The 27721-nt window shown below is 42.4% G+C and overlaps 1 protein-coding gene across 11 annotated transcripts in view; it reads left to right on the top strand.

Moving 5' to 3' along the window:
• Positions 1–27721, top strand: part of nrxn2b (neurexin 2b) — a 334333-nt gene that overhangs the window by 269890 nt on the left and 36722 nt on the right. For all 11 annotated transcript variants that reach the window (XM_089131837.1, XM_089131838.1, XM_089131833.1 and 8 more), the window contains 2 exons: positions 17775–17956; positions 26494–26665. In XM_089131837.1, coding sequence (XP_088987963.1) covers positions 17775–17956; positions 26494–26665 — 354 coding nt within the window. The remainder of the gene's footprint in view (positions 1–17774; positions 17957–26493; positions 26666–27721) is intronic.

Raw genomic sequence — 27721 nt, 5'->3', positions numbered from 1 at the left:
CAAACTTTGTCGTTTTTTTGTAGTTGGTTTCGTCGACCAAAGCACAAGTGGATCTAGCTAGACAGGAAACAAACAACAGGCACATCACACACACTTGTTTAGGCTTGTGAGCTGGCCAAATAGTTGGTTAATGTTGCGTTTTGAGTGGAGGACGAGCGCGAGACGGAGAAATGGATGCCAATAAGATTCTGATTGGAAAGTTTACTTTTAAAAAGTTGCCAAATGGTTCAGTTGACCAGACCAAAGTGATCTGTGTGTTCTGTCGCTGTGAACTGAGAGATCATCATCGCTGACGTCCAGTCTGAAACACCGCCTGATGATGGCCAAGTACAGTCAGTATTTCTTTCACCCTTTTATTGATGGACGGTGGTACTTTAAGACATCATTTGCTCCAAGTGAGAATGCTAGTGTGAAATTGAACACAGTATATGTAATGGAAAAGATCGTTTCTCCCCCGAACCTTTCAAACTTGTACGACTCTTTCGACTGTGGAACATAAGATATTTTGAAGAGAAAACATTGGACTCCATTGAGTTTCATTGAAAATTTACAAAAACAAAAAACAGCAACATTTTTTGTGTTGTACTGAAGAAAGAGTCTTATAAGATGACATGAGTGAATGATTTCTCACATTAATCCTATAAAGCCTGTATACTGTATGATATTTGATGAACTTCTGAATGATGAAGATGATAACTCCATCTGTCTCCTGCATCGTCTGTCGGATCGAGAGACTCATCTATCCGGATAAAGTCTTTCAGTGTAATTGTACAAGCGTCCTCCTTCGGCTCGAGTCTTTCTATCTAATCTGCCTGATTTTATCAAGCAAACGATATGATATTGTTAGTAATATTTCAGCAAGTTCACATGACCACATGTATTAGAAAAATCAGGCTTTTGAGGAAGGGTTATCACGATCATCATTATAAGTTTGAAAACTACAGCGCTACAGTTACATCATAAAACTGAGCATTAAAATATCATCTTGCCACTGTAAGACATATTATTGGCAGATATTGATATTAATATGCATTTTCTGTAAGGATCTGCTATTCTGTTATAAAGATTGCATTGAATTACATTGAAATTGAGCTGATTTTCCTCCCTATTCTCACTTTATCAAACTATATGAGCCACAGAAGCCTATGATACTCATCTATTTCACATATTTACATTCATTTTATTTCATTATTACTGTATGTCAGGCTTCTTCCCAAAGCCTCTCAGAAACTTGCATTGGAGCATTGTGGCATGTTGACTATAATAGTGCGTGAACTGAAGTGATGTGGCTCATTGTTTGGCATCACCTGTCCACCGGTTTGCCTCGTTCTCCTGCTCATCTTCCGCTGGAGTGACTCTGTGTGTTTAGTGGACCTTTATCTGATTGAGCTGATCAATTATTGAGGAACCAGAGCTCTTTAGATATGACGTTGAGACTCGTCAATAATTCAGGCCTTCACCTCTTCAGTAGGGTCGCGTCTCTTCCTGTGTGTGTGTGTGTGTGTGTGTGTGTGTCTTCTTCCGGTTAGGGCTGAAAGTGCTCCAGAAACCAGTTTGATCCGTTTTAGACTCGTTTTAGACATGAATATTTCAGACGATGCTGTTTGTCTCTCTGCTACGAATGTCTCAATCTGTGTAACATTCATAGAGACGGTCGAACCTCAGGCCGCGCTGACGGAGAAACTCTACCAAACATGAGCAGTCTGTCATCATTCAACATCACGGCTCAGCTTAAAGGAAGTGTAGGTTCCAGGGGAAGTCAATGGGGTCCAAGTGAGGGATGATCTCAGAATAAACCGATCGGGAGATCAGGATCAGGTCTTCATCAGCCTGAAGGGGTTATTCTGAGATCACACACACACACACACACACACACACACCTTGCGATTGGGCCAGTTGTTGAGTTAGGGCCCAGTAGAGTGGACCGGAGGTCTCTGATGAGTTGGAGAGGGTCCAGAGACGGTGCGCTGGGATCATGTGTATCTATCTCTCTGAGACAGAGGCGCGACGAGGACACCATACAAACTTCTTTCATTCCACTTGCTATTAAATCGTTTTATAAAAAGCTTATAGGTTTTATTGTACGTATGTTGTATATGTGTGTGGCAAAAGGCCTGATTTTAGCCTCTGATTTGAATGCTCTGTTTGAAGGGGCGTGTCTGTGTGGGATTCCGTGTAAACGCCCACTGCTGTGATTGGCTGTGAGTCTTCAGTGTAACCGCCCACTTCTGTGATTGACATGTGAAACTCTCTCGAATACGTTTACTACGGCTATTATACGTTTTTACTATTACAGCTATGGAGATTAAAGCTGCGGTCGGCAAGTCTGGCTGATTGAGTGGACTAGGGAAAAATTTTGAATGTTTACAACTCTCATGCCCCTCCCCCACTATCAACGAAAAATGGAGTTAGAAGCTCGGGTTTTTTCTAAAACCACTTTATTTATGTTGTTCTGTCGGATTATAGTGTCGATTTCACTGAATATGATCAAAAAAATGTTGCAGACGGCAGCTTTAACAAATCGTGAGAAGTTTTTAAAGTATTTAGATCTATTACTTACTGATGCATGAACAGTATTGAACGATTTTGAACTTGAACAATTAGGCTACACATCAGAAACTGTTGCTGGGTCGCTCCATCCATTTATTTTCAGACGTTCATCGAGGCCAGCTCTGAATTGGCCCAAGTCGTCGGTGAAATGTTTGGACCATACAAAACTTCGGGAAGTTGTGTCGGCGCATTTCCAGAGAAAATAAAATTAACCCAGTGTTTCATCAGAGGCTCAGAGGAAGGAACTGAAAAATACTTTGACTAAAAAAATACTTGTTCATTTGTACATCCGAACACTGATCACTGCCATGCTTCGCTCGTTGGCAAGCGGTGACCTCTCGAGGAAAAACTCAAATTGTGCTCGCGCGTTCGTACTTCCTAGCTCATTTTCTCATTGGCGAGCCAATCTCTCTGGGCGGGCAAAGCAGAGAAAGGGGCGGTGACCTCTCCTCCGCATGACGTCATACAGGGGAGGTTCAAGACCAGCGCATCTGAACTTTCCTTTTCTCAAAGGCAGAGAGAGACAGCCAAAGCTCGGTTTACACCGACTGAAATTTCTAGCCACTGGGTACCATATACAGGCTAGGGGAACTCATATTAATGTTAGAACACCTCAGCAAGTGAAAATGATATGTCAGGGCACCTTTAAAGCTACTCTGGATCAGTGTGTATTGTGTGTATTGTGAAAAGAGATACACAGATGCATTTGTACTGAGAGTCTCTCCCGCCACACGTGTCTGTAATGATGAAGCTGAAGGACAGCGGTAAATAAGACCATCACTGGTGTTTCATGTGGCATTAACGTGACATTACTGTTTATAAGAGACAAACCTGTGTGTGTGTGTGTGTGTGTGTGTGTGTCAAAGCAACTCGAGACTGAAGCACAGACGCTTTGTGAACCAAACCTGTGCTGTGTTGATATTGAGCTAATGGACTCTGGCATTGTCTTCTGTGGTTTAATGGTTAAAGCCCAGTGTTCCCAGTGTCAGAGAGACATCGCCTGTTATTCTGACGCTGTTGGAGAACTTCCCAATCAAAGCCACCATAAAGGTTACATCGCCGTCACAGTCGTAAAGGAAATAACAGACACGTCCTTGGGCCACGAGACCAAGCAAATAAAGCCAACGGCTAATGGAGTGACCTTCAGATAGCGTCACACACACTAACACACTGTCTTATTTATTATATCATCTATCTTTCTGTCTGTCCGTCAATTATAAAATACTGGCAACAGAACGAGTGCAACAAAGGGATCCAAACGCAAAGGTAACGGAAATTTAAACTTTTAATGTTGAACAACACAGGCGGTCTGTAAAAGATCACACAGACTGGAACTCAAAAGAGGCTCTCCAGGAAGCCAACATAACAGAAGATGTCTGTCAGGAGAGATAACGTGGAGCATATTCGGTATGAAACTCGTCCTATAGACTGCGGCACGAGCAGAACCGTGTAGATGACAGGATACAGGTCGCACATAGACGAACGCTGCTTCGTTACACAAGACGAGACATGATGAGAACTGGAGACTGGAGAGCACAGCGCACACAATAATCCCACACAGAACACAGAGAGCACACACCAGAAGTCATTTAGTGAATGGGATCTGATATTTCAGTGATTGATCATTAGTGATGAACGCCTGCTGTTAACAAGCAGAGTCACTGAAGGAAAACAGCTAAAGAGTGAAAAAGAAAAGCTGACTTCCAGCCAGTACCTGTCATATGGCTACATACGTTTTTATTAAGAATTAACATATATTTAGATATTGATGTTTAATTGAAAAGTTCTGGTTTTGAAGTTACCATTGTGGTGATCAGTATTTGTTATTTTGACCTTTGACTTAAAAAAATGAACGGTGTCAATAAAAAGAACATTTAGCTGCATAAAATATTCGTGATGCAGTGCATTTACTATGCCAGCACCCAGCATGAATTGTGACAAAAAACTTTTGATTATCACCATTGTTGAGATTCAAGTAATGATTGTTGATGTCTCACTCTGGCTCTAATGCTGTAGAATCAATAATCAATATAGTAATATATTATATTAGCCTGACTTCGTCATACTCATAGTCAGAATGTGAGTCTGAGACCGCTCCGTGGGGTTTTGATTATGAGGCGTGTCTTAACCGAACCAGGGAAAAAACCTCTGCACTCAATTGGATAGTCGGTAGACCTACAACCAATCAGAGCAACGCAGTAACTGAATAACTTACTTATTTTAGAAGTAAAATAACGAGTGTTGCTTCTTTTTCTTGATCCTTCATGAGTGCGACCAAAGGAGAAACCACAACGACCACAGGCTTTTCATTACGTCCCACTTTTCATTACGTCCCATCTTCTTAACGACCGTCAGAGCCAGCTGATAAGTTACAATAGAGTGCCGAAGTGATGACGTCACTTTGTAGGACAACCCGGATGCTAGCGGCGCATGGGTTCCCTCGGTCGAAAAGCAATGCATTTTCCCAAATAGACTTTTGGAAAATCGCAAAAAATAAGATCTGTGTTTAACAAAGAGTTGTGACTCTTACACGTTTTGTCTAGCAAGATAATCTTTACAAGTTAATCCAGAATTTATACATTTTGAAGCCTATATAAAGATTTTAAAAAACACAATCAGACACAATAAAGTTTAAAAAACACAAGCAGGTTATAACTGTGTGTTCTCTGTCATAGATCAAAACGTGAACATATTTAGAGGCTTTGTTCACCACAGACCTTATTTAGCAAAAACCCATTCAAAAAACCCATAGGCTTTAGAGCGAGGGAACCGTAATGCTAAAATGCTAACTCACTTCCGCGTTTTGGCCTACAGGGTGACGTCGTAACTTCGGCACTCTATATTGCCAAATCATGTACGAAGGACGGCAAAAATATCTGTCCAATCGACAAATGCCTTGATTGCAGTTTTCTGTTCGTCTATTAAAATGAATACGCTGTAAATTTATTTTACAACAGACGCGACAGCGGAATCTATACATCTCAATTCTCCAGCTGGACATTGGTTAATAAAGTAAGATTAAATACATAAAGTATATTTGTGTAGTTTAATATAGTTAATTCTGAGATTGAATTTTACTGTTTTTATTCATTGTGAGAGACACTGAATGTTTCTACGCAAGTGAGACGAGTAAATGCTCACGTTTAGTGGAGAACTACAGAAACACACATGTTTAATGGAAACGTGTGTATTTTCATCAGTTCCTTAATCAAAGCCGTGATCTAGTGCTGTTGTGTGTGAGCGATGGACACACTCCTGTTCTAGGATTGACAAATATGTTTCAAGCTTTTATTTTGGCGCAAAACACCGAGCAGAAGCAGCTTCACATCGCCATCAGCTACAGTCATATAATAATCCACCGTTTCATATGAACTCATGCAATCATTCTCTTTGTGTCCTGTGTGTCGGACAGTGACGGTCTGCACTCTCTCTCTCTGTGTGTGTGTGTGTGTGTGTGTGTGTGTGAATCCTCCGTCTCCAATGACATTTAGCACCGTAACGGAAATTAATAAATAAACACACTGAGGCGGATAAGAAGAGCAGAGTAATAGTGTGGGATGAACGAGTGATAAAGAGCGATAAAGGAAGGAAATGTCAGACGAGACAACAGTGTGTGTGTGTGAGAGAGAAAGTGTGTGTGTGACCAGCGGAGCAATAGTCAAGAGGACATGTTGGCTGGTCCGCACTTACTGAGAGCCAGTTTGAGGTCAAGATTTGGTTTTAGGGATCGAGTTATAATTAGTTTGGGCTGTTAGTTGTGATGTGTGGGGTTAGGGCAACACACACACACACACACACACACACACACTTCACTGAATCTCAGTATAACGATCAGCCCATGTTCTCTGTAGAGAAACGCTATCAATCACTAATGAAACAGAAGAGCGAGACGTCAGTGAAACGTTGGTCCCTCTGTGAGAAGAACATGAAGAAGACATCCGGACTGAATGTTCCGGACGTCCGGAAACACATTAGACGAACGGCCAAGTAACAAACACTCCATATAATGTTTTTGAGACAACATTTGGAGAACATTATTAAAGACCAGATAATATCACTGAAAGAACGTTTGATGATAACGGTGAGAAAACGTTCCCTGTTGGCTGGACTTGAGCTTCACACACACACACACACACACACACACACACACTGTGTTATATATGTGTGTTCAGCTCAGATTCAGACAGTAATCACTGCAGGACAGACGCTTTCAGACGTCCATTAGTGACCCTGAGGTCAAAGGTCACGACCTGCTGTCTGCTCGCTCTGCCGTTATGATGTCAGGAGCATGTGACGTCTCTGTCCGTGAGTCGACTGTAAATGAGAACAGACTCTGGAGATTCACTCCAGTTATTTAGGGCTTCGTTCTGATCCGTCAGCGTCTCGCTCTCTCCTGTACATCCGTCACCCCTGAAGTGTCCCAGAACCCCCTGCTCCTCGAGTCGCTCCTGATGGATGAGGAGGAGTTGGACATCGATTTCTCCTCCATAAACTTCATAAAGCTCTAAATCTGATCCTAATCCTCTGGACACACAGGATTCTGGGATCTAACCTTAACTTACCCGTCACGTGATTCGACAAAAGACTGGACGAGGCATTTAAGAACCGTGATGTAAAACAACCAATCAGGATTCAGTGTATTTCGGCCTGCCACTGATGATCCAACAATAACAGCAGTGTTCAGAGCGGAGTGAGCAACAGCCTTTCAGTGAGATACACACACACACACACACGAGCTGCAACATCTAATGACATTACTGTTGATTCAAGATAAGAGTTCGAAAAAGCCTCGGAGTTTACAGAGAGAGAGAGAGAGAGAAAGAGAGAGAGAGAGACAAATACATAGACAGACAGACAGTGAGTGTGTGAGTGAGTGAGAGAGAGAGAGAGAGAGAGAGAGATTGAGAGAGTCAGAGAGTGAGTGTTCGAGTGAGTGAGTGAGCGAGCGAGTAAGTGAGTGAGTGAGAGAGAGAGAGAGTGAGTGAGTGAGTGAGCGAGCGAGTAAGTGAGTGAGCAATTGAGTGAGAGAGTCAGACAGTGAGTGAGTGAGTGAGTGAGCGAGCGAGCGAGTAAGTGAGTGAGCAATTGAGTGAGAGAGTCAGACAGTGAGTGAGTGTTTGAGTGAGTGTTCGAGTGAGTGAGCGAGTGAGTGAGCGAGCGAGTAAGTGAGTGAGTGAGAGAGAGAGAGAGTGAGTGAGTGAGTGAGTGAGCGAGTAAGTGAGTGAGCAATTGAGTGAGAGAGTCAGACAGTGAGTGAGTGTTTGAGTGAGTGTTCGAGTGAGTGAGTGAGTGAGTGAGCGAGCGAGTAAGTGAGTGAGAGAGAGAGAGAGAGTGAGTGAGTGAGTGAGTGAGCGAGTAAGTGAGTGAGCAATTGAGTGAGAGAGTCAGACAGTGAGTGAGTGAGTGAGTGTTTGAGTGAGTGTTCGAGTGAGTGAGTGAGCGAGCGAGCAAGTGAGTGTTCGAGTGAGTGAGTGAGCAAATGAGCGAGTGAGTGAGTGAGCAAGAGAGTGAGTGAGCGAGTGAGTGATCGAGTGAGTTTGTGTGTGTGAGTGAGTAGGTGAGTGAGTGAGTGAGTGAGTGAGTGAGCGAGTGAGTGAGTGTGTGAGTGAGCGAGTGAGTGAGTGTGTGAGTGAGCGAGTGAGTGAGCGAGCGAGTGAGTGTGTGAGTGAGCGAGTGAGTGAGTGACTGAGTGAGTGTGTGAATGAGTGAGTGATTGAGCGAGTGAGGGAGCGAGTGACTGAGTGAGTGACTGAGTGAGTGTGTGTCAGAGTGTGAGCGAGTGAGTGAGTGAGCGAGTGAGTGAGTGAGTAAGTGAGTGAGTGAGTGAGCGAGCGAGTGAGTGTGTGAGTGAGCAAGTGAGTGAGCGAGTGAGTGAGTGAGTGAGCGAGCGAGTGAGTGTGTGAGTGAGCGAGTGTGTGAGTGAGCAAGTGAGTGAGCGAGTGAGTGAGTGAGTGAGCGAGCGAGTGAGTGTGTGAGTGAGCGAGTGAGTGAGTGACTGAGTGAGTGTGTGACTGAGTGAGTGAGTGAGTGAGTGAGTGTGTGAGTGAGTGTGTGAGTGAGTCAGTGAGGGAGCGAGTGAGTGAGCGAGCGAGTGAGTGTGTGAGTGAGCGAGTGAGTGAGTGACTGAGTGAGTGACTGAGTGAGTGACTGAGTGAGTGTGTGTCAGAGTGTGAGCGAGTGAGTGAGCGAGTGAGTGAGTGAGTGAGTAAGTGAGTGAGTGAGTGAGCGAGCGAGTGAGTGTGTGAGTGAGCAAGTGAGTGAGCGAGTGAGTGAGTGAGTGAGCGAGCGAGTGAGTGTGTGAGTGAGCGAGTGAGTGAGTGACTGAGTGAGTGTGTGAATGAGTGAGTGATTGAGCGAGTGAGGGAGCGAGTGAGTGAGTGACTGAGTGAGTGACTGAGTGAGTGTGTGTCAGAGTGTGAGCGAGTGAGTGAGTGAGCGAGTGAGTGAGTGAGTAAGTGAGTGAGTGAGTGAGCGAGCGAGTGAGTGTGTGAGTGAGCAAGTGAGTGAGTGAGTGAGTAAGTGAGTGAGTGAGTGAGCGAGCGAGTGAGTGTGTGAGTGAGCAAGTGAGTGAGCGAGTGAGTGAGTGAGTGAGCGAGCGAGTGAGTGTGTGAGTGAGCGAGTGTGTGAGTGAGCAAGTGAGTGAGCGAGTGAGTGAGTGAGTGAGCGAGCGAGTGAGTGTGTGAGTGAGCGAGTGAGTGAGTGACTGAGTGAGTGTGTGACTGAGTGAGTGAGTGAGTGAGTGAGTGAGTGAGTGTGTGAGTGAGTCAGTGAGGGAGCGAGTGAGTGAGTGAGTGAGCGAGCGAGTGAGTGTGTGAGTGAGCGAGTGAGTGAGTGACTGAGTGAGTGTGTGACTGAGTGAGTGAGTGAGTCAGTGAGTGTGTGTGTGAGTGAGTGAGTGTGTGAGTCAGTGAGGGAGCGAGTGAGTGAGCGCGTGAGTGAGTGACTGATGGGGAGTGTGTGTCAGAGTGTGAGTGAGTGAGTGAGTGAGCGAGCGAGCGAGTGAGAGTCTGATCAGATCGTCCATTCTTTCTGTTTCTTGTCTTTTATTGGCATCAGATTGTGAGGGTTTTTTTGGCCCATCTTTTCTCCTCGCTTGACATCTTTATGCCACATATTTCCTATAACAGCTTTTTGGACAAATTTTTAGCTACGTCAAGCAAATCTAAATCACGCTGAAAAGTTTCCCTGCCGATCCTCAGACATTTAGAAAGAGTTTCTTCTGCTTCATTTATTAGATCAAAAAACATAAAGCATCATCTTTTCTATGTGAATATATAGTAAAGTGTCATTTATTCCTGTGAATTTCAGCATCATTACTGCAGTCGTATGATAACCTGATTGGAAAGTTCAAAGAACAGCCTTTATTTTAAACAGTGACATTATAAATGTCTCATTTGATCATTTCAATGCGTCCTTGCTGGATAAAAGTATGAATGTATTGAAGTAAGAAGCGCAGGTGAGTGAGTGTGTGTTATTTGTCTGGTGTAACACACGTGTGGAAGTGATCTCGTCTGCTGACGGTTTTCACACTCGATTTGACGGTTTATTTAAAGTCTCCTCTACAGAACACACACTTTTATATCAGCGCCTGCTTCTGTGGCTTCAATATTTCATGTGTCTTGTGCTGTTTATCCGCAGTGGATGTTTTATTTAGAGAAACCCCATTACAGGGTGAAGAAGCGTCAAAGCTCGGGTCCCGACAGTCACACACACACACACACCTCAGAGTTTCATCAAACTTTAATAAAGCCCAGTGTTTTAATGGCCACAGTGGGACGGACGGGAACGGGGTTTTAATTATATGGTCCTGCACCGCTTCTCTGAACGATGTCCTGAAAACTTCCTTCAGCTTTTAATTGCATATCGTAATAACTTCCTCACGTGTGTGTGTGTGTGTGTGTGTAGAAACTGGGTTTGAGTTTGACATCTGCTCTTCTGTGTCAGGTCGGTTCATTATTAAACGAGTTGTAATTTAGCTAAACTAGTGAAACACAAGTGCATACTTTATAAAGAGGACGTGTTACGCAAATATAACACTTGAATTGAAATAAGTGCAAACTGAAAGTTATTTATTAAAATATATTATAGTTTAAATGTGCTTAGTGTGTGTGTGTGTGTGTGTGTGTGTGTTAATCACGTTAAACTAAAATATACTGTAATCTTGTAAATCTTGTATTTGCATACATTTGTAATTACACAGTTACTTTAAATACAATGTTGAATGACGGACTACAGTTCAAATGAAAGTCTTTCGAAACAAGTGCACTTCATTAAATAATAATTCAAAACGTTCAGTTTGACATTTTTGCATAAGTTAAAAAGTGAATTAAGTGTGTTTAGAAACTCTTTAAGTGCCAGTGCAGGTTTTCTTTCTTTAATATTATATTAGCTGCAAATACAGTTGTTTAAATATGTACTTTGGAGATTTTAGGTGCTCTTGTTTTTCACGTGGGCACGAAGGCAGACGTTATGCTCATAAATGTATGATATGATTATTATCATACGCAAACACTTTTGAAGCACAGACACTCGCTCACATTCCTATTCGTGGAAGATATTGTCAATTAAATTCAATATTCTCTCAGTGTTTCTGCCTTGTTTCCAGGGCTAAATTCTGAACATTATTAAAATATTATTAAATAAACATTTATTTCAGATGCTAAAAATAAATAAATGAAGTCTTGTTGTCAATATGAAGTGAGTTTGTACTTAAATATCTGCTTGTTTGTTGTTTTGTTTTTAGCATAAACGTGTTCTTTCATTTTGCATCTCCAGTAAATGTGTCTGGATTTCAGAATATTAGTAGCCTGGCATCAAGATGTTCGGTCTGGGAACTGATCATTGACAGGGCGGGATAAACAACCAATCAGAGCAACGAAGAGGTGACGGCTGAGTCCCATGCGTTTTCCCACCAGCGGTCCTAGTACTGAGCCTTGTGGGACACCATACTGAACTCGTGATGGATAAGACATCTCTCTTCATTTACTGCTACACACTGATAACGGTCACTGCAGTGATGTGTAGTGATCCGTAATGTCGTGATTTGTGAGTGATGTGATGGTGTCCGTGTGATGTCCTGTGAGCGATTACGTGTTCGTAAGCTGAGGATTTGGCGTCAGTGATGTGATGTCATTGCTGTAATATCATTGCAGGTATCAGTTCATTGATGTGATGTTATCTTAATATTATGACGATGTCATGTCTGTATAGTGACATCATTGCAGTGTTAGTTACTGTGTCGGTGATGTGTAATGATCATTAATGTGATGATGTGTCAGTAGTATAATATAGTTATAGTAACCGACAGGCAGCTGTTGAAATGCCTTGAGTGTCATGAAGATCATCTGTTTGTGTGTGTGTGTGATATCATCTTGCCTAAGTCACAGTTCATTCAGCTGAGGAGAGGAATCAGGTGTGTGTGATGAAGTATGACGCGTTCCTGGATCAACATCTATCAACGTTTTTGTCAGCCAATCAGATTGTGTGTAGGACTGTGGGACTGGAGTGAAACTTGAACATGATTTTCTTCGGTCTGTCGTTTCACTGTGATATGGCTATGATTTATTCGGGACGTTCGTGCTTCTTCAACTGGAACATCTCACTAGACACGATCATGTTGACACGGTGTGTGTTAAGATTTCTTCATATTAAACACAGCTGTTTTCAAACATCGGGGAAATGATTCAGTATCCGCGCAGATGTTATTCAGATGTTTCGTTCAGAAGTGTCTAAATCAGTTAACATGAACAATACTTATACAGCATTTATTCATCTTAATGTTCATTTCTCCATTTATTAATGTTTTAATATTAGTCGATTTACTGTGAATAACATTAACAACAATACATAATACTATTTCCATTAACTAGGAATAACCAATTTATAAATATATTACTCATTGTATGAACGTTTTACTCATTTCGAGTCTCTTCTGCTGCATTTATGTGATGAAAAATACAGTAAAACAGTGTAATATTACTTCTATGTGAATATATAATAAAATGTAATGTATTCATGTGATCAAAGCTGAGTTTATCATCATTACTCCAGTCTTTAGTGTCACATGACCCTTCAGAAATCACTCTAATATGAGGATCTGATGATCAAACACACAGTTATGATTATTATGAGTGTTGAAAACAGTTCATGTTTCTGTGAAAACAGTGATACATTTTATTTTTCAGGATTATTTGATTAATAGAAAGGGTTTTTTTAACATTATAACTGTCTTTACTGTCACTTTTGATCAATTTAATTCATCGTTGACGCATAAAAGTCTTACTGACCCTCAAACTTTAAATGTTTGAATGATTGTGTCTCACCGTATTATCTTTTTCAGTTTTATCATGCATGAAAATGAAAATATATGTGCTCATAACTTTACACATTGCAAAAAGAGGGATCATAATGAATGAAGTTTTACCAGTTCAATGTCAGTTGAAGGATTTGAGTTTTAATAATCACTGAATGTTTGAGGAACTCAGATGTTGAATGTGTTTGACTGCTGAGTTACATAAGAGAGAGAGAGAGAGAGAGAGAGACCCTCTAAAAGCCCAGGAGACACTCCTGTAAGAAACGCGAGAGCTGAAGGGATGACTCTGTGATGCAGAATGAACTTCAGTGGTTAATAGTGTCGGGTTCCTCCACTGAAGCCTCTGTAACTGAGATTCTGACAGGAGATTCACTGAGATCATGAGTTCCCTCTGAACTCGCCGAATCCAAGCAGTTCCTGCTCTTTATTAACAATTCCATTAATATGGCTGTAAAGATGGTGTTTTATGTCTATAGTGTGTTATGTGCATTAGCATGGTTTAAATCACACTTATCTGACCGTTATCAGTGTGAAGCAGTAAATGAAGAGATGTCTTATCGGTCACGAGTTCAGTATGGTGTCCCACAAGGCTCAGTACTAGGACCGCTGCTGTTCACTCTGTACATGCTGCCATTAGGAGATATCATTAGGAAACATGGAATTAACTCACAAAATTAATGGGATGCACAGCTGATATAAAAACCTCGATGACTAGAAATGTCCTACTACTAGATTCTGAAAAACCAGAGATTCTGATTATTGGACAAAACTTCCACACGTAACAGCCTAGAATACTGTCCAACACTCGATGCTGCTCTGTTAAGTCTTCGTCGTCAGTTAGGAACCAGGAAGATTGACCATATTAGCCCGGTTCTGTCAACCCTGCATTGGCTGCCTATTAAACATCGGATACATTTTATAATATTGCTGATTACTTATAAAGCACTGAATGGTTTATCTCCAGTACTTGAGCGAGCTCTTAACGCATTATAGTCCTTCACGTCTATTGCGATCTCCAAACTCCGGCCAGTTGATAATACCGAGAATATCTAAATCGATCCTTTTCCTATTTAGCACCAAAACTCTGGAACGATCTTCCTAACATTGTCCGGGAAGCAGACGCACTCTGGGTCCGTTGTTTGGCTGGCGGTCTCCTCGTGCCTGGATAGATCTCGGGGTGGCCAATCACGTGGTGTGTTGGCGGATGGATGAAGTTTTTTGAAGTTCGGTAGGATGGAGGACAATGAAAGCGTCAGCATCTGTGAACCGCAAGTATTAGACACGATTGGATAGATGAGAAGGTAATTAGTGACGCAACGATTGAGTCTTCCTGGCAGAACTTAACGCTAAAGCTTCCATCTCCCGTGGGTCCATCTCTGAACCAATCAGTCTTTTCCAAACTATCTAACTTTGACCAGTTCGTCCTCTGTTTACACTCATCTCTTAGCGTAAAGTTCGTAAAGTTTAGCGTAAACAATCTTTATGGTTCTGGGATGCTGATTTTAGGTCTGGACTGTTGAATTCTGTTTGACTGAATCACATGGAAGATTCATTTGTGTTTGACTGAATCACATGGAAGATTCGTTTGTGTTTGGTTCATCCTACAGTGATCATCGCTCTTCTTTTCTTGGAATCCAGAGTGTTTATGTGTGGTTCTTCCAATAACAGCAATGAAGCGTGTTAAAATCAAACACACGTTCATCTGACAGCTGTCTCTAGTGTCTCTGACTCACACACTGATTAATCACACACACACAGAGAATATTAACACACCCAATGCTCTTCATTATCGGCTGGATTCATTATAATTCATCACTGGACACAAAGCACATCAGTCAGTGTGTTCTCTGCAGTGTGTGATTGCCAGTGCGGTTGCTAGGGTGCCTGTGTGGTTGCTAGGCGTGTTATTGCAGTCTGCTGGTCTGTAGATGTGACTCTTCCATTAGTTCGTGAAGTTAACAGGTTTGAGTCAGTGTCCTGAGCTGAACACACTCGGCAGCTCCCAGCATGCAGTGCGGCGTCAATTAATTACGCAGATGACTGTTTGTTTTCACGTTATTACGATGTGCTGATGATTATTACTATTATTATTATTATTATTATTATTAGGCCATTACGACATGTTTCTGTGTCAGAGAGTGTGATGGTGTGTGTGTGTGTGTGTGATGGAGTGAGAACGAGCGTCTCCTGCATCCGTGTGTACCCTGCGGCTCTCTCTCATTTCAGTCACGCTTCATATTCATGAGGAAAAGGAAATGAGATAGTGAGGATAGTGAGGAGAGAGACTCAACATGTCTCTCATTCCCGGCAGCCATTTTACATCCTCTCTTTGTTTCTGCGTTCGTCTGGTTTCGACTCGGCTCGATTGGGTTGGGATGACGTCGCTGCAGAGACATGATGAAAGGAAGCTCGCTCTCGTTCTCCTTCTCTGAAGCCACTCAGGGCCTTCCTCTCTCCTCCTCCTCCTGGCTCAGTTTCCCATGAGGCTCTTGTACTTCCTCTGATGTTTTTCCTCAGACAGTTAGTGTCTGCCAGATACTACGAGCAGCAGCCGGAGCTGAAGCGGGTCCGGCCCGAGGGAGGCGAGGAGCGATTGGGCTCTGAATCAACTCTAAACGGCTGCTTGTTTCTGAATCGGTGGCTTGTGACGGAGTTTCTTGGCCAGGTTGTAATTGTGGAGGTGTGGCTGATGATTGATGCTCGAGAGTCTTCACGATCCTGCTGCTTTGATTTCTGTCTTTCGGCTTGTTCTTTCTATTCTTCCAGGATGAATTATTAGCTCTTTTTCCCGCTGACATTCAACTTTCATGCGTTCAACATGACTTTCAACTTTCCTGGACCTCAAACACTAGAGGATAGGGCTATAGCGTTGGTTCGATTCCCAGTGAATGCATGAACTGATAGAAATGTGCACCTTTAAAGGTATTATATAAATCCATGGCGTCCCCAGAATGTGTGTGTGTGAAATTTCCGTTTAAAATCATTTATTATAGCTTGTCGAATTTGCCCCTTTTTGGGTGTGAGCAAAAACACGCCATTTTTGTGTTACTCCTGACCCTGGATCAGTGAGATCCACCTTTGTTGTTATTGCCGGAGTCTCTGAAGCTCGTGTGAAGGCTCCGCCCTCTTCCGAATGGAGGTGGAGCTAAAGCTCATTTGCATTTAAAGGGACACACACCAGCAGCTTTAGCTCCGCCTTCCGGAGAGACTCAGGGAGAGCTTCACTTTTACACGTTTCTGAATGTTAGCGGAGACGTTTGTGTAGTTGTTGTGGAGTTCCACTGATCATCATGTTGAACTCTTCCACAAGTGTCCACAGTTCCTGAGACAGTGTTTATAAGACAGCGGTGACGTGTTTTGCTCAATAGTTTCACAGTATCAATCAAAACAATGTTCGTTTCTTAGTGGAAAATATCCACGTTTGGTAGAGTTGAACAAGGGTATTACTGATTGGTTAATTAATTTGAATATTGTTAGAACTGGTCTCGGTTGGCGCTCGCCGAACCCAATGTCGCTGGTGTGTGTAAATATGCAGATGAAGGGGCGGGGATATTATAATAAGATCCTCTTCATACGTCAGAAGGAGTGAAATGTGATGGGCTTATTTCAGATCATGCTCTCAGAGAAACACTCACCAGAACACAGTTACTGGGTTTCACTGTTCATGTGTTCTGGGATGTTAGAAGGACCCGATTACAGCAGTTACACACGGAGAAAGACAGATTTCCATGATGTGCATTCCCTTTAAGTGTGGTTTTAAGGGCCCTATCTTGCACCCAGCACAAATGTCTTTGTACACCGATGCATGAATCATTCCTATTTTACTTTCCCCTCCACAGACGCACGTCGGTAAAACAGCGAATGAACTTGCGCTCCCTGGGCGGGTCGGCACTAAAAGGAGGTGTGTTTCGGCGCAAACAATCCCTGGTGCTGTTTTACAGTTCCAGAAATCAACCAGAAAGCACCTGATCTAGAGTCAGGGGCGCGTTGCAGTCATCTATGTATTATATGTCTTTATTGTCCACCAAGGTGCGCACCAGCACATACAGGCAAACAAAACAAAACAAAACATAGACACATTCTCATTAAATAGATAAAATAAAGTTCATGCCACTGTCATTTGGTTTATCAATCACTCGTGGCATTCAGAATATTAATAATATTTGGAATAAAAGATGTGTATTCGCTAGGGATGCAGTAGCAATCATCATCATCATCATCATCATCATCATCATCACTCTAGTCGTCAGTGTCACATGACCCTTCAGAAATCACTCTAGAATGGTGATCTGAATCTCAAGAAACAGTTATGATTATTATCAGTTGAAAGCAGTGGCTTTATTGGGAAACCGTGATACATTTTTTTCTTTAGGATTCTTTGATGAACAGAAAGATCAAAAGAACAGCATTTATTTGAAACGAAAGTCTTCTGTACACTTTAATGTGTCCTTGATGAATAAGCTCATTTTCCTACAGTATTTTTGCATGAACTCTTTCTATTTTTTATTTCTCACTTACTATTTGTGTATTGCTGATATTTTTACTTGTTTATATATTTTGTCAACAGCATGTTTGAATTGTGGAAAGCGCTTTAGCATTGGGAGTAATGTAATTATCATCATGGGGAATCTGTTGTGTCTGCTGGCCTGTTTTTGAAGATGTGTGTTGGATGGATGAGACTCTGATGAAGGTTACGCATTCTCAGGTGCTGATTGATCTGAGCCAGACGCTTGGAAACTCTTGAACACAATGACTGATTAAAGCAGATGGAAGCACACATGAGCTCAGCGTCGCCTCATTACATGAGCAGAGATGCAGTGACCTTCAAACATTCACATGCACTCGCTGCTCATGGTCTGAACAGTAAACAAGGCTTGTTTCATCTAACACCGATCCTCTGTGTGTGTTTCAGCTGGGACTACCTACATCTTCGGCCGCGGAGGAGCCCTCATCACCTACTCGTGGCCCCCGAACGACCGGCCGAGCACGAGGGCCGACCGGCTGGCGGTGGGCTTCAGCACTCAGCTCAAGGAGGCCGTCCTGGTGCGGGTGGAGAGCGCCAAGAGCCTCGGAGACTATCTGGAGCTTCACATAGTAAGAGTGATGCCTGGGGACCTGAGGGGGTGGGGCTTACAGTGACTGTATGTTTGAGGGCGTGGCTTATAGTGACTGTATGTTTGAGGGCGGGGCTTATAGTGACTGTGTGTTTGAGGGCGGGGCTTACAGTGACTGCGTGTTTGAGGGCGGGGCTTATATTGATTGTGTGTTTGGGGGCGTGGCTTATAGTGACTGTATGTTTGAGGGCGTGGCTTATAGTGACTGTGTGTTTGGGGGTGGGGCTTATAGTGACTGTATGTTTGAGGGCGGGGCTTATAGTGACTGTGTGTTTGGGGGTGGGGCTTATAGTGACTGTATGTTTGAGGGCGGGGCTTATAGTGACTGTGTGTTTGATTGCGGGGATTATAGTGACTTTGTATGTTTGAGGGCGGGGCTTATAGTGACTGTGTGTTTGGGGTCGGGGCTTACAGTGACTGTGTGTTTGAGGGCGGGGCTTATAGTGACTGTGTGTTTGAGTCCGGGGCTTACAGTGACTGTATGTTTGAGGGCGGGGCTTATAGTGACTGTATGTTTGAGGGCGGGGCTTATAGTGACTGTGTGTTTGGGGGTGGGGCTTATAGTGACTGTATGTTTGAGGGCGGGGCTTATAGTGACTGTGTGTTTGATTGCGGGGATTATAGTGACTGTGTGTTTGAGGGCGGGGCTTATAGTGACTGTGTGTTTGGGGGCGGGGCTTACAGTGACTGTGTGTTTGAGTCCGGGGCTTACAGTGACTGTGTGTTTGGGGGCGGGGCTTATAGTGACTGTATGTTTGAGGGCGGGGCTTATAGTGACTGTGTGTTTGAGTCCGGGGCTTATAGTGACTGTGTGTTTGGGGGTGGGGTTTACAGTGACTATGTTTGGGGGCAGGGCTTACAGCGACTGGATGATTGAGGGTGGGGTTTACACTGACTGTATGTTTGGGGGCGGGGTTTTCAGTGATTGTGTTTATTTAAGGGCAGGGCTTAGAGTGATTGTTTACACAGTAATATGAACGTGGAGTGATGAAGGGATACTTGTGAAACAGCATCTGTGCTGCTGGTATATGTACACAATCTCCATCTGTAAATGAGTGCTTGGCTCGGGGCTTCTGGGTAAACATTCAGCTTTTATTTAACATAAAATCCTTCTTTTCAGACCCCTTTAGTGTAAGTAACTTTGTCTAGAAATGGAGGAGTGAAATTGATTTCAGATACACAAACCATAGACTGAAATAAATGCAACTCAAAAACCTTTTTAAATCTTGTGTCTGGTATAATTGGTCACAACATGCAGGGAATTATATTAGACTGTACTCCATCCATCCATCCGTCCGGCCATCTGTCCATATCAAAAGCCAGACTCTCTCCCTCTCTCTCTCTTTGAGATCAGTTACTAACCTGTTTTCTGTCTCTCCAGTAATTGTCTCTCAGAGTGTGTGGTGAAGGACAGACGGATGGTCTCAGGCTGTTGTTGCTATTGACCCCTTAGCGTCCGTCTTTCTCTCTGTTAACCATCACTGCTTTCTCACCAAATACCCGTGTGTTTGTGTGTGTTCTGGGAGTGATAAAGACCTTGGGTTGTGAGGTGTGTGTGTTCTACTCCTCTGATAAAGCCTGTGTATTGTGGTGTGTGTGTCGGCAGTACGGTGTTTGTGAAGGTGTGCGGTGATTAATCTGTGTGTTGGTGTCTGGAGGGGACGGCAATTAATTTTACCCTGCGTGGGAGGAAACTCTTTTAGCCCTCAAGACTCTCTCTCTCTCACACACACACACACACATACACACACACACCTTCCACAGCTTCTGTGTTCTCCAGTTTCAGTTTCAGAAACGAGGGCATCATTATGAGGAATAAAACTTATACTCTCCTAGTGTCCAGAAGCCTCAATTCAATAAACTGCTCCAAATAAAAAATAAGTTTATTTTTTACTGACCCCACTGGCAGATATTTGTTCTCATTGTATGCATAAACTCACTTCATTGTTACCAAATCCTCAGAAAACAACACTGAAAGGGACTGTTCACCCCAAAATGAAAACTCATTGATTACTCTCCCTCATGTTGTTCAACCCTGTGTGACTTTCGTTCATCTTCAGAACACAAATGAAGATATTTTTGATTAAATATGAGAAAATAGTCAGAGTGACTACAGTGGCTCTTCCTACAACCCATAAGCGCTGCGCTGTTACACTACGTGAACTCACCCGAGGCCCACAGAGGAGTAAATGAATAGTTGAATAAAGTCTTTATTTTTGTTTGGGTTTTTTGTGCATAAAAAGTATTATCATCGCTTGATAAACTTAAGGTTGAGTCATGTATTTTAACAATGTCTTTAGTAACTTTCTGGGTCGGCAAGTTTCAGTCCCTTAAGAAGCCAATGGAGGAGTGATCCAGCTCTCAGATTTAATCAGAAATATCTTAATTTATGTTCTGAAGATGAATGAAAGTCAGAATGGTTTGGAACAACATGAGGGAGAGTAATCAATGACAGAATTTTCATTTAGGGGTGAACTATCCCTTTAATATCTTCATTTTGCTTCTCCAGTTAATGTATTTTGATTTTTGAGCTGGAAAACGAGACAGAAACACTGAGGAAGAACATGTTGTGCAGTGTTATCTGGTGTTGTTGCTCTTTATCTGTGTGTATTACGCTGTATTAGTGGTCAGTACTTCATTTGGTCGATGTGTCGAGCCGTCAGATGGGTGATGAACAGCCGGTGCTGCTCCTCCTGGGTGGCTCGCCGCTTATGCGCTCCATTAATCTCTCAGTGACAGTTCTGTGCTGTAGGTCACTTACTAGTGAGCATCTGGGCATCTCTGTAATCTTTCTCAAGTCAATTAGAACGATGCTTACTGTGTGTCTGTCTGAATGTAGGAGGATCCACCCACTGATTTACAATGTTCAGAAGTTGAAAGCCATAGGGAAACTGAAATTTAATGATACCTTGCAAACCTTTAATAGGCAGACCGAATGTCTTTAATCCCTAGAAGTGGGATTGTTGTGCTCTGTTACACTCTAAATAAATGCTGGCTTGTTTCAACCAATGTTTGTGTCAAATATGGACAAACCCAACTGTGACCCAAACATGGGTTGAAACAAGCCAACATTCTTTTAGAGTGTAGCGTGGAACTTACAGTGATGATGTCATTGCCATATTAGCAAATGAGTTGTGATTGGTCTCCCTTTCATCTGTTCAAGCATCTGTAGCTCCTGTTGGTTCGTTCACTCAAGCAATGTGTAATCTGACAAACTGAATTAACCAACTGGACAAATAATGTGTCGCCAAATGTAGCAGTTCGTGGAAAAATGTGGTTAGACTTTAAAGAGGAATATCACCCAAGAATGACATGTTTGTCATCATTTACTCACTGAAGCTAATTAATGCTTTTTTTAACACAAGTTTTTAAGGAATCTCCTGCTTGTGCACATTCATATAATACATTTTTAAAGCTTGAATAAGTTTTTTTTGTTTTTTTTATGGCAACTATGTCTTTGAAGGAACTAACCCTAAATTTTAAATAAAATATGATAGATAGATGGATGGATAGATAGATAGTACATATTGTCAAAGCAGCTTTACAGAAAATGTGACTACCTGCATAAGTTACTTTATGATATATGATTTTATCAATATTACCATATTCATGTACCATGGTACTTCATGGAAATTTGTATCAATCATATTGAATATCCAACAAATGATGGTATAGCCATGGTACATGTTACAAAATATGTTAATCTGACTTCAGATCTCTTTTTATTGTGTTCTTGATCAAGCCAGTACAACAGTTTCTGTGGTGAATATGTTAATGAATCATCAGATCAGTTCTCTGCATCCGCTAATCAGCCTGATCCTGAGCAGAGAGGTGCATTGTGGGAAGATGTGTGTGAGAGAAGCGTCTTCTTCTGTTTAGTGATTCCAGAAGAGCCCAAGGGATGCTGGGAGTGTGCGCGCCACAGTTTTAATGATGTTTACGGCGCTGATGTCGCCCTGGTTTTGAAGCGTGTCCCTCGTGCTTCAGTCCTTGTTGGCTATTGTTTGCTGAAACATTAAAACAACAATTAGAAGGGAATCAGTGCATGTAGGAAGAGTCGTCTGTGGGAAGATGATGAAGAAACACTCGATCATTAAAACTGCAGTCAGAAACATTCACAAGATTAGTCAGATGACCTTTGACCTTCAGTCACAGTTAGATTCAGTTTGTCAGATAGATAGTTCCACAACAGACCCGGAACACAACACAATGCTGAATAAAGTCGGAGTTTTTGTTAGTTTTGGAGCAAAATGTATTTTCGATGCTTCAACACACTTCAGTGGTTCTCAAACTTTTTCAGGAGGCGGCCCCCTTGTGTAGGGTGAAACAAGAATACTTTTTGTGCGAAAAAACAAACAAAAATAACGAGTTTATTCGACTATTTCTTTTCTTCCTTGTAGGCCAGAACGAGACTTCCTTATAGATTTCCACGACGCATGCGCGAGAATTGCGATCTGAAGTAGTGTAAGCTGGTGTGCGCAGATCGCAAATCTCGCGCATGCGTCGTGGAAATCTAAGGAAGTCTCGTTCTGGCCTACAAGGAAGAAAAGAAATAGTCGAATAAACTCGTTATTTTTGTTTGTTTTTTCGCACAAAAAGTATTCGCGTCGCTTGATAAACATATAGTTGAGCCACGGTAGTCACTTGGGATATTTAAACATTTTCTTCATTGACTTTCTGGGCCGTCAAGAGGCAGTCCCTTAGGAGCCAATGTGGTAGTTATACAGCTCTCAAATTTAATCAAAAATATCTTCATTTGTGTTCTGAAGACGAACGAAGGTCTTACGGGGTTGGTACAGCATGGGGGTGAGTAATTAATGACTTAATTTTCATTTTTGGGTGAACTAACCCTTTAAGGTAGTAAATGACAGTGGCTCAAGTTTGATTTGCAAATTTGAACAGCAATCTGTTTTTTCAGCAAGAAACAAAAAAAAAAATTCTACTCTACTTAAAGAAATACTTTTTCAATATAGAAGACATACAATTTTATACAAGTTTTACAATATAAAAGAAATCATGCAATGCAGATTTCACATAGGACAATCCAAACTTGCATACAGGTAAAATAATTTTTTTAAATAATTTCATATTCTAGAATTTCTTTGCGGCCCCCCTAACGCCATCAAGTGGCCCCCCAGGGGGCCACGGCCCCCAGTTTGACAACCGTAACTAACCCACTGATGTCACATGGACTACTTTGATGATGTCTTTATTTCCTTTCTGGGCAAGGACAGTATACCGTACACAAATCTCCAATGAAAGCTCTCGGACTAAATCTAAAATATCTTAAACTGTGTTCTGGAGATGAACGAGGTCTGACGGGCTTGGGAGAGTCATTAATGACAGAATCTTTATTTTTGGGTGAACTGACCCTTTAAAGTATTACTCTTGCCACAAAAATATGATCATTGATAATAATCATAAACGTGTGTTGATCATCAGATCCTCATATTAGAGTGATTTCTGAAGGATCATGTGACACTGAAGACTGGAGTAATGATGATAAACTCAGCTTTGATCACATGAATAAATCACACTTTACTGTATATTCACAACAAAAAACATCAGATTTACATTAGAATAATGTTTCACTGTTGTACTGTATTTTTGATTGATAAATCCCGAGGAAGAGAGATAAAAATCTTACATGTAATCCCTTTAAACGTAAATTCCCAGTGTTTTGTGAATCTCCAGCTGTGTGTGTGAGTCTCTCTGTGAGTGTGTTTGCGTTGAGAGCCCAATTACTGCACGTTACAGTGCTGAAACTGTCAGCCATCTTGGATCTGAGAGCTTCTCTCTCACCGTCACGGAGCCAATCACACGAGCCAATCACACGAGCCAATCACACGAGCCGCTTTAATTGGCAGCTGTGAGCGAGTGAGGATGAGCTTCCAGACTTCTCTTTACTGTCGAGTGAGAAAGACTCATTATCATCCTCTCATCTCACTCTCACACACACACGTTTAGTGTTTTATTGGGGACGTATTTCTAGTGTTTTCAGGGTTTGATGAAACAGGTGTGTGTGTGTTTGCGGAGGGTCGTGGGTTCTTCGTGAGGGATTTTCTCGTACAGATCTCAAACATCAGTATCTGCTGATTCTTTTATACCTGTCACACATAACCGTTGTGATCCTCCATCTTTGCTTCATAAGAAACGCGTCCCCTATTACATCATCAGCACACGGACCAATGGGAGTTCACCAACGTTCACTTCACCAAGCTGTCGGAGTCCAGACACACTTGTAGTTTTTGGGTTCAATTGTAAATGACGTCACAGCAGAACATCGTGTCTCACAGTCTCAGTGTGTTTTTCAAGACACACACACACACACACGTGTCTCACACTGACGTCTGTCTGTCTCCTCAGCGCTTCATTATTATCTAATTAAAGTGTTCATCGTTAGCGCTGAGAACGGTGATTAACACAAGAGTTATCACACGGAGAAGCTCTGATCGAGTTTTGCTCATTTAGAATTAGCTTTTATTTTTTAAAGTTTGTAATTTAAAAGTTTTAGTAATTTTGTTGTTTTTTATACTGTATTATGTATTTTATTAATATTTTTTCAGTTATGTCCAAATGTTTTAATTCAGGCGTATGAAACTGAGCTGAAGTCTCTCAACGGTTTGTGTTCTGCGCATTCATTATAATCAACTCATTTACATAGATAAATAAGCCAGTGTGTGTGTGTGTGTGTGTGTGTGAGTGAACAGACTGTGATTTATCTGTGTTTACACAGATCAACACACAGAACAGAAGGACTAATGAAGGACACACACACACACACACACAGCGTTCAGTACAGTGATGATTGACAGGAGAGTGGGCGTGGCTGTATCAGGTCAGAGGTCAGGCTGCTTTCATCACTTCATCAGTATTCACAGAGTGTGTGTTAGCTAACGTTCACACAGCGAACGAGACGCATGTACAAACCATCTGCTGCGACGCGTGTCATATTTCACAACCTCTTGAACACACACACACACACACATCTGAGAGAGAGAGAGAGAGAGGTTACAGATTTTCCCTGAATATAACTTCTGCTGCGACTCATATTCCAAACTAACTTAGACAAATATCGAATCATTCGTAAAGCAAGACACATTGACTGAGACGACAGAAGAAAGAGAACAGATATCTGAGTTGAGTGTATTCTTCTCCTCACCGGCAGATATCTGTTGTGTCTTGATTTAAGAATGATATCTGTGCTGGAAAACAAGACGTGATGTTTTATTAAGAAAGTTGGGCGAAGAGCATGTTCAGATAATTAACCTAATGAACATGGGAGAAGCTCATTTCCATTAGCATCAGCAGGCATACGATCATTAATGAGTGCTTCTGGTGTAGTTGCATGTTTTTAAGCAGTCTTAATTTCCCAGGTAAATGTTTCTTGCTTCAAGGATATTTTGTATTGAGGAAAAACAAAGACAATTATTTTTAGATTGTGTTCATGGACCGTCCATTTGTCACAGAAACACATTTGGCTGTTGGTGTTTTGTGTGTGTGAAATCATATATATGTCACATAAATAAATGAGTTCATCTCTGAACGGCTGGAATAAACACGGCATGACGTAACGTGTACCCAACGCTCGGAGAAGAGCTTCAATCGCTGAATCTTTCATCTCGACTTCCGGTTTCTCACTCTCAGACACACACACACACACACAGATCAAACATTTACATGATGCTGAATAAAGCTGGGTTGCATGCGGGTTAGCGGTGTCTAAAAACATGGTAGTTTTCTTAAAAGTCGCCTCCGGTTACGACTGTAACTATAGTTCCCTGAGAAGAGAACGAGACGCTGCGTCGATGGCGCTCTAGGAACGATGATGCCCAAACACCGCACTGACAAGGAGCATGCAACCCCAGGGGGCGGTAGTGTGAGGGACAATACGATGTCCGACACGCTGCTCGTGATTAACTGAGTTTTGACAAGTTTTACAGACTCATATTGTTTCTTATTCAAAAGGGGTGTATAGATAACTTTCGACTCCGCGAGTGTCTGTTCAACTCTCGGCATCGCCCCATAACCATATAACCACGTGACGTTCCGTCTCACCTTTGGCCCAGTTGACCCAGGTGCGGAGGCGACTTGTTGGGGGCGGGACTATCAGTTTGACTGACCAATAGCAGGTGGGGGCGGGACTGTCAGTTTGATTGACCAATAGCAGGTGGGGGCGGGACTATCAGTTTGACTGACCAATAACAGGTGGGGGCGGGACTGTCAGTTTGATTGACCAATAGCAGGTGGGGGCGGGACTATCAGTTTGACTGACCAATAGCAGATGGGGGCGGGGTAGATAAATCAACTGTGTGTGATTTTGAAAGGAAACAGAGTTTGGTTTTGTTTGAAAGTGAATAATAATCAGAATATAGAAACTAATAAAAGAAACCAGTGATGAATGAGTTTGACCAGCTGTGACACTACTTTCAGCATGAAGAGATCATTTATGGGTGATTCTGAGCCGCCCCTGATCTCCCTCTCTCTCTCTCCCCCATGTGTGTGTGTGTGTGTCAGGAGCGTGGGAAGGTCGGCGTGATCTTTAACGTGGGGACGGATGATATCGTGATCGAGGAGGCCGGCGTGATGGTGAGCGACGGGAAATATCATGTGGTGCGATTCACTCGCAGTGGCGGGAACGCTACGCTACAGGTGGACAATCTGCCCGTCATCGAGCGCTTCCCTTCAGGTGAGCACACACACACACACACACACACACTCACACACACACTGTCTCTGTCATTGAGGAAGATGTTTTCTGTGTAAAATGATGGTCATAAACTGTTAAACCTTTGAATGATCACACCAAATCTGTTTGTGTTTGTCAAGGTCAATATCAGAATCAGTGATGCAAACTTTATCAAATATGGGACAAATTCTAAAGACAATACTTTAACTTTTCAACTTTTTTATTTCTATAGCACATTTAATAGCAATGTTGTTGCCCAAAGTGTTTCACAGTTATAATTAAAAACATACATATATAAAACATTTACCAACTGTACAGTGAGAGAAACTAAATAAAAATAAGTTATAACTCAAATGACCAGAAAATCCTTAACTAAAAGCTAAGTTAGAGAGCTAAATTCTATTGTTGAAGGTTCAGTCATAATTTCAGTTCAATAACTGTGTAAAGTTCATCAGTTATGAAATGAATTGGATTAAGCTATAAAGCTTGTTGAACAGCATCTAATACGATCATGAGCTGATGAGCGAATCCGGTCAAATGTGCGTCTTTGATTCATGTGGCGTTTCAGCACATTAAACTCGACCGTGATCATCACCAACACACAGCTGAATATGAACATGTACTGGTGTCGTCGTGGCAGGAATGAGGAATCTGCACATGTTAATGAGGCGGATCTGGACTCCTGAACGGGCGCAGACTGGAGGAATATAAATACCCCGTGACCCAGTTAGCGCAGTGGAATTGTGGGTAGAATGTTGAGCAGAATCTGAAACCCGTCCGGGATTGATCCGAGTCTCAGAGCCGTCGCCATGGCAACGGGTTCTGGAGGGAAGCGAGCGTGAACTGGTTCAGAAGTGGGGGGTTTGTCGTGCTGACGGGTATTAATGAGTGATGTTTACCATCACTGTCTTAAAAATAGAGTTGCAAACAGAACTGTGGGGGCGGATATCATAGATCTGAAGCTTGAGGATAAAAGTGTGTAATTACTGTAATTCTGTCATGATGTGAACGCAGTGTAAGTGTGATTACGAGACCTGTCATGGGAAAGAGCTGACA

Source organism: Pimephales promelas, chromosome 1 (genome assembly GCF_988280905.1).
Source record: "Pimephales promelas chromosome 1, fPimPro1.hap1.1, whole genome shotgun sequence".
NCBI lineage: Eukaryota > Metazoa > Chordata > Actinopteri > Cypriniformes > Leuciscidae > Pimephales > Pimephales promelas.
This window is presented reverse-complemented; position numbering and strand designations above follow the sequence as displayed.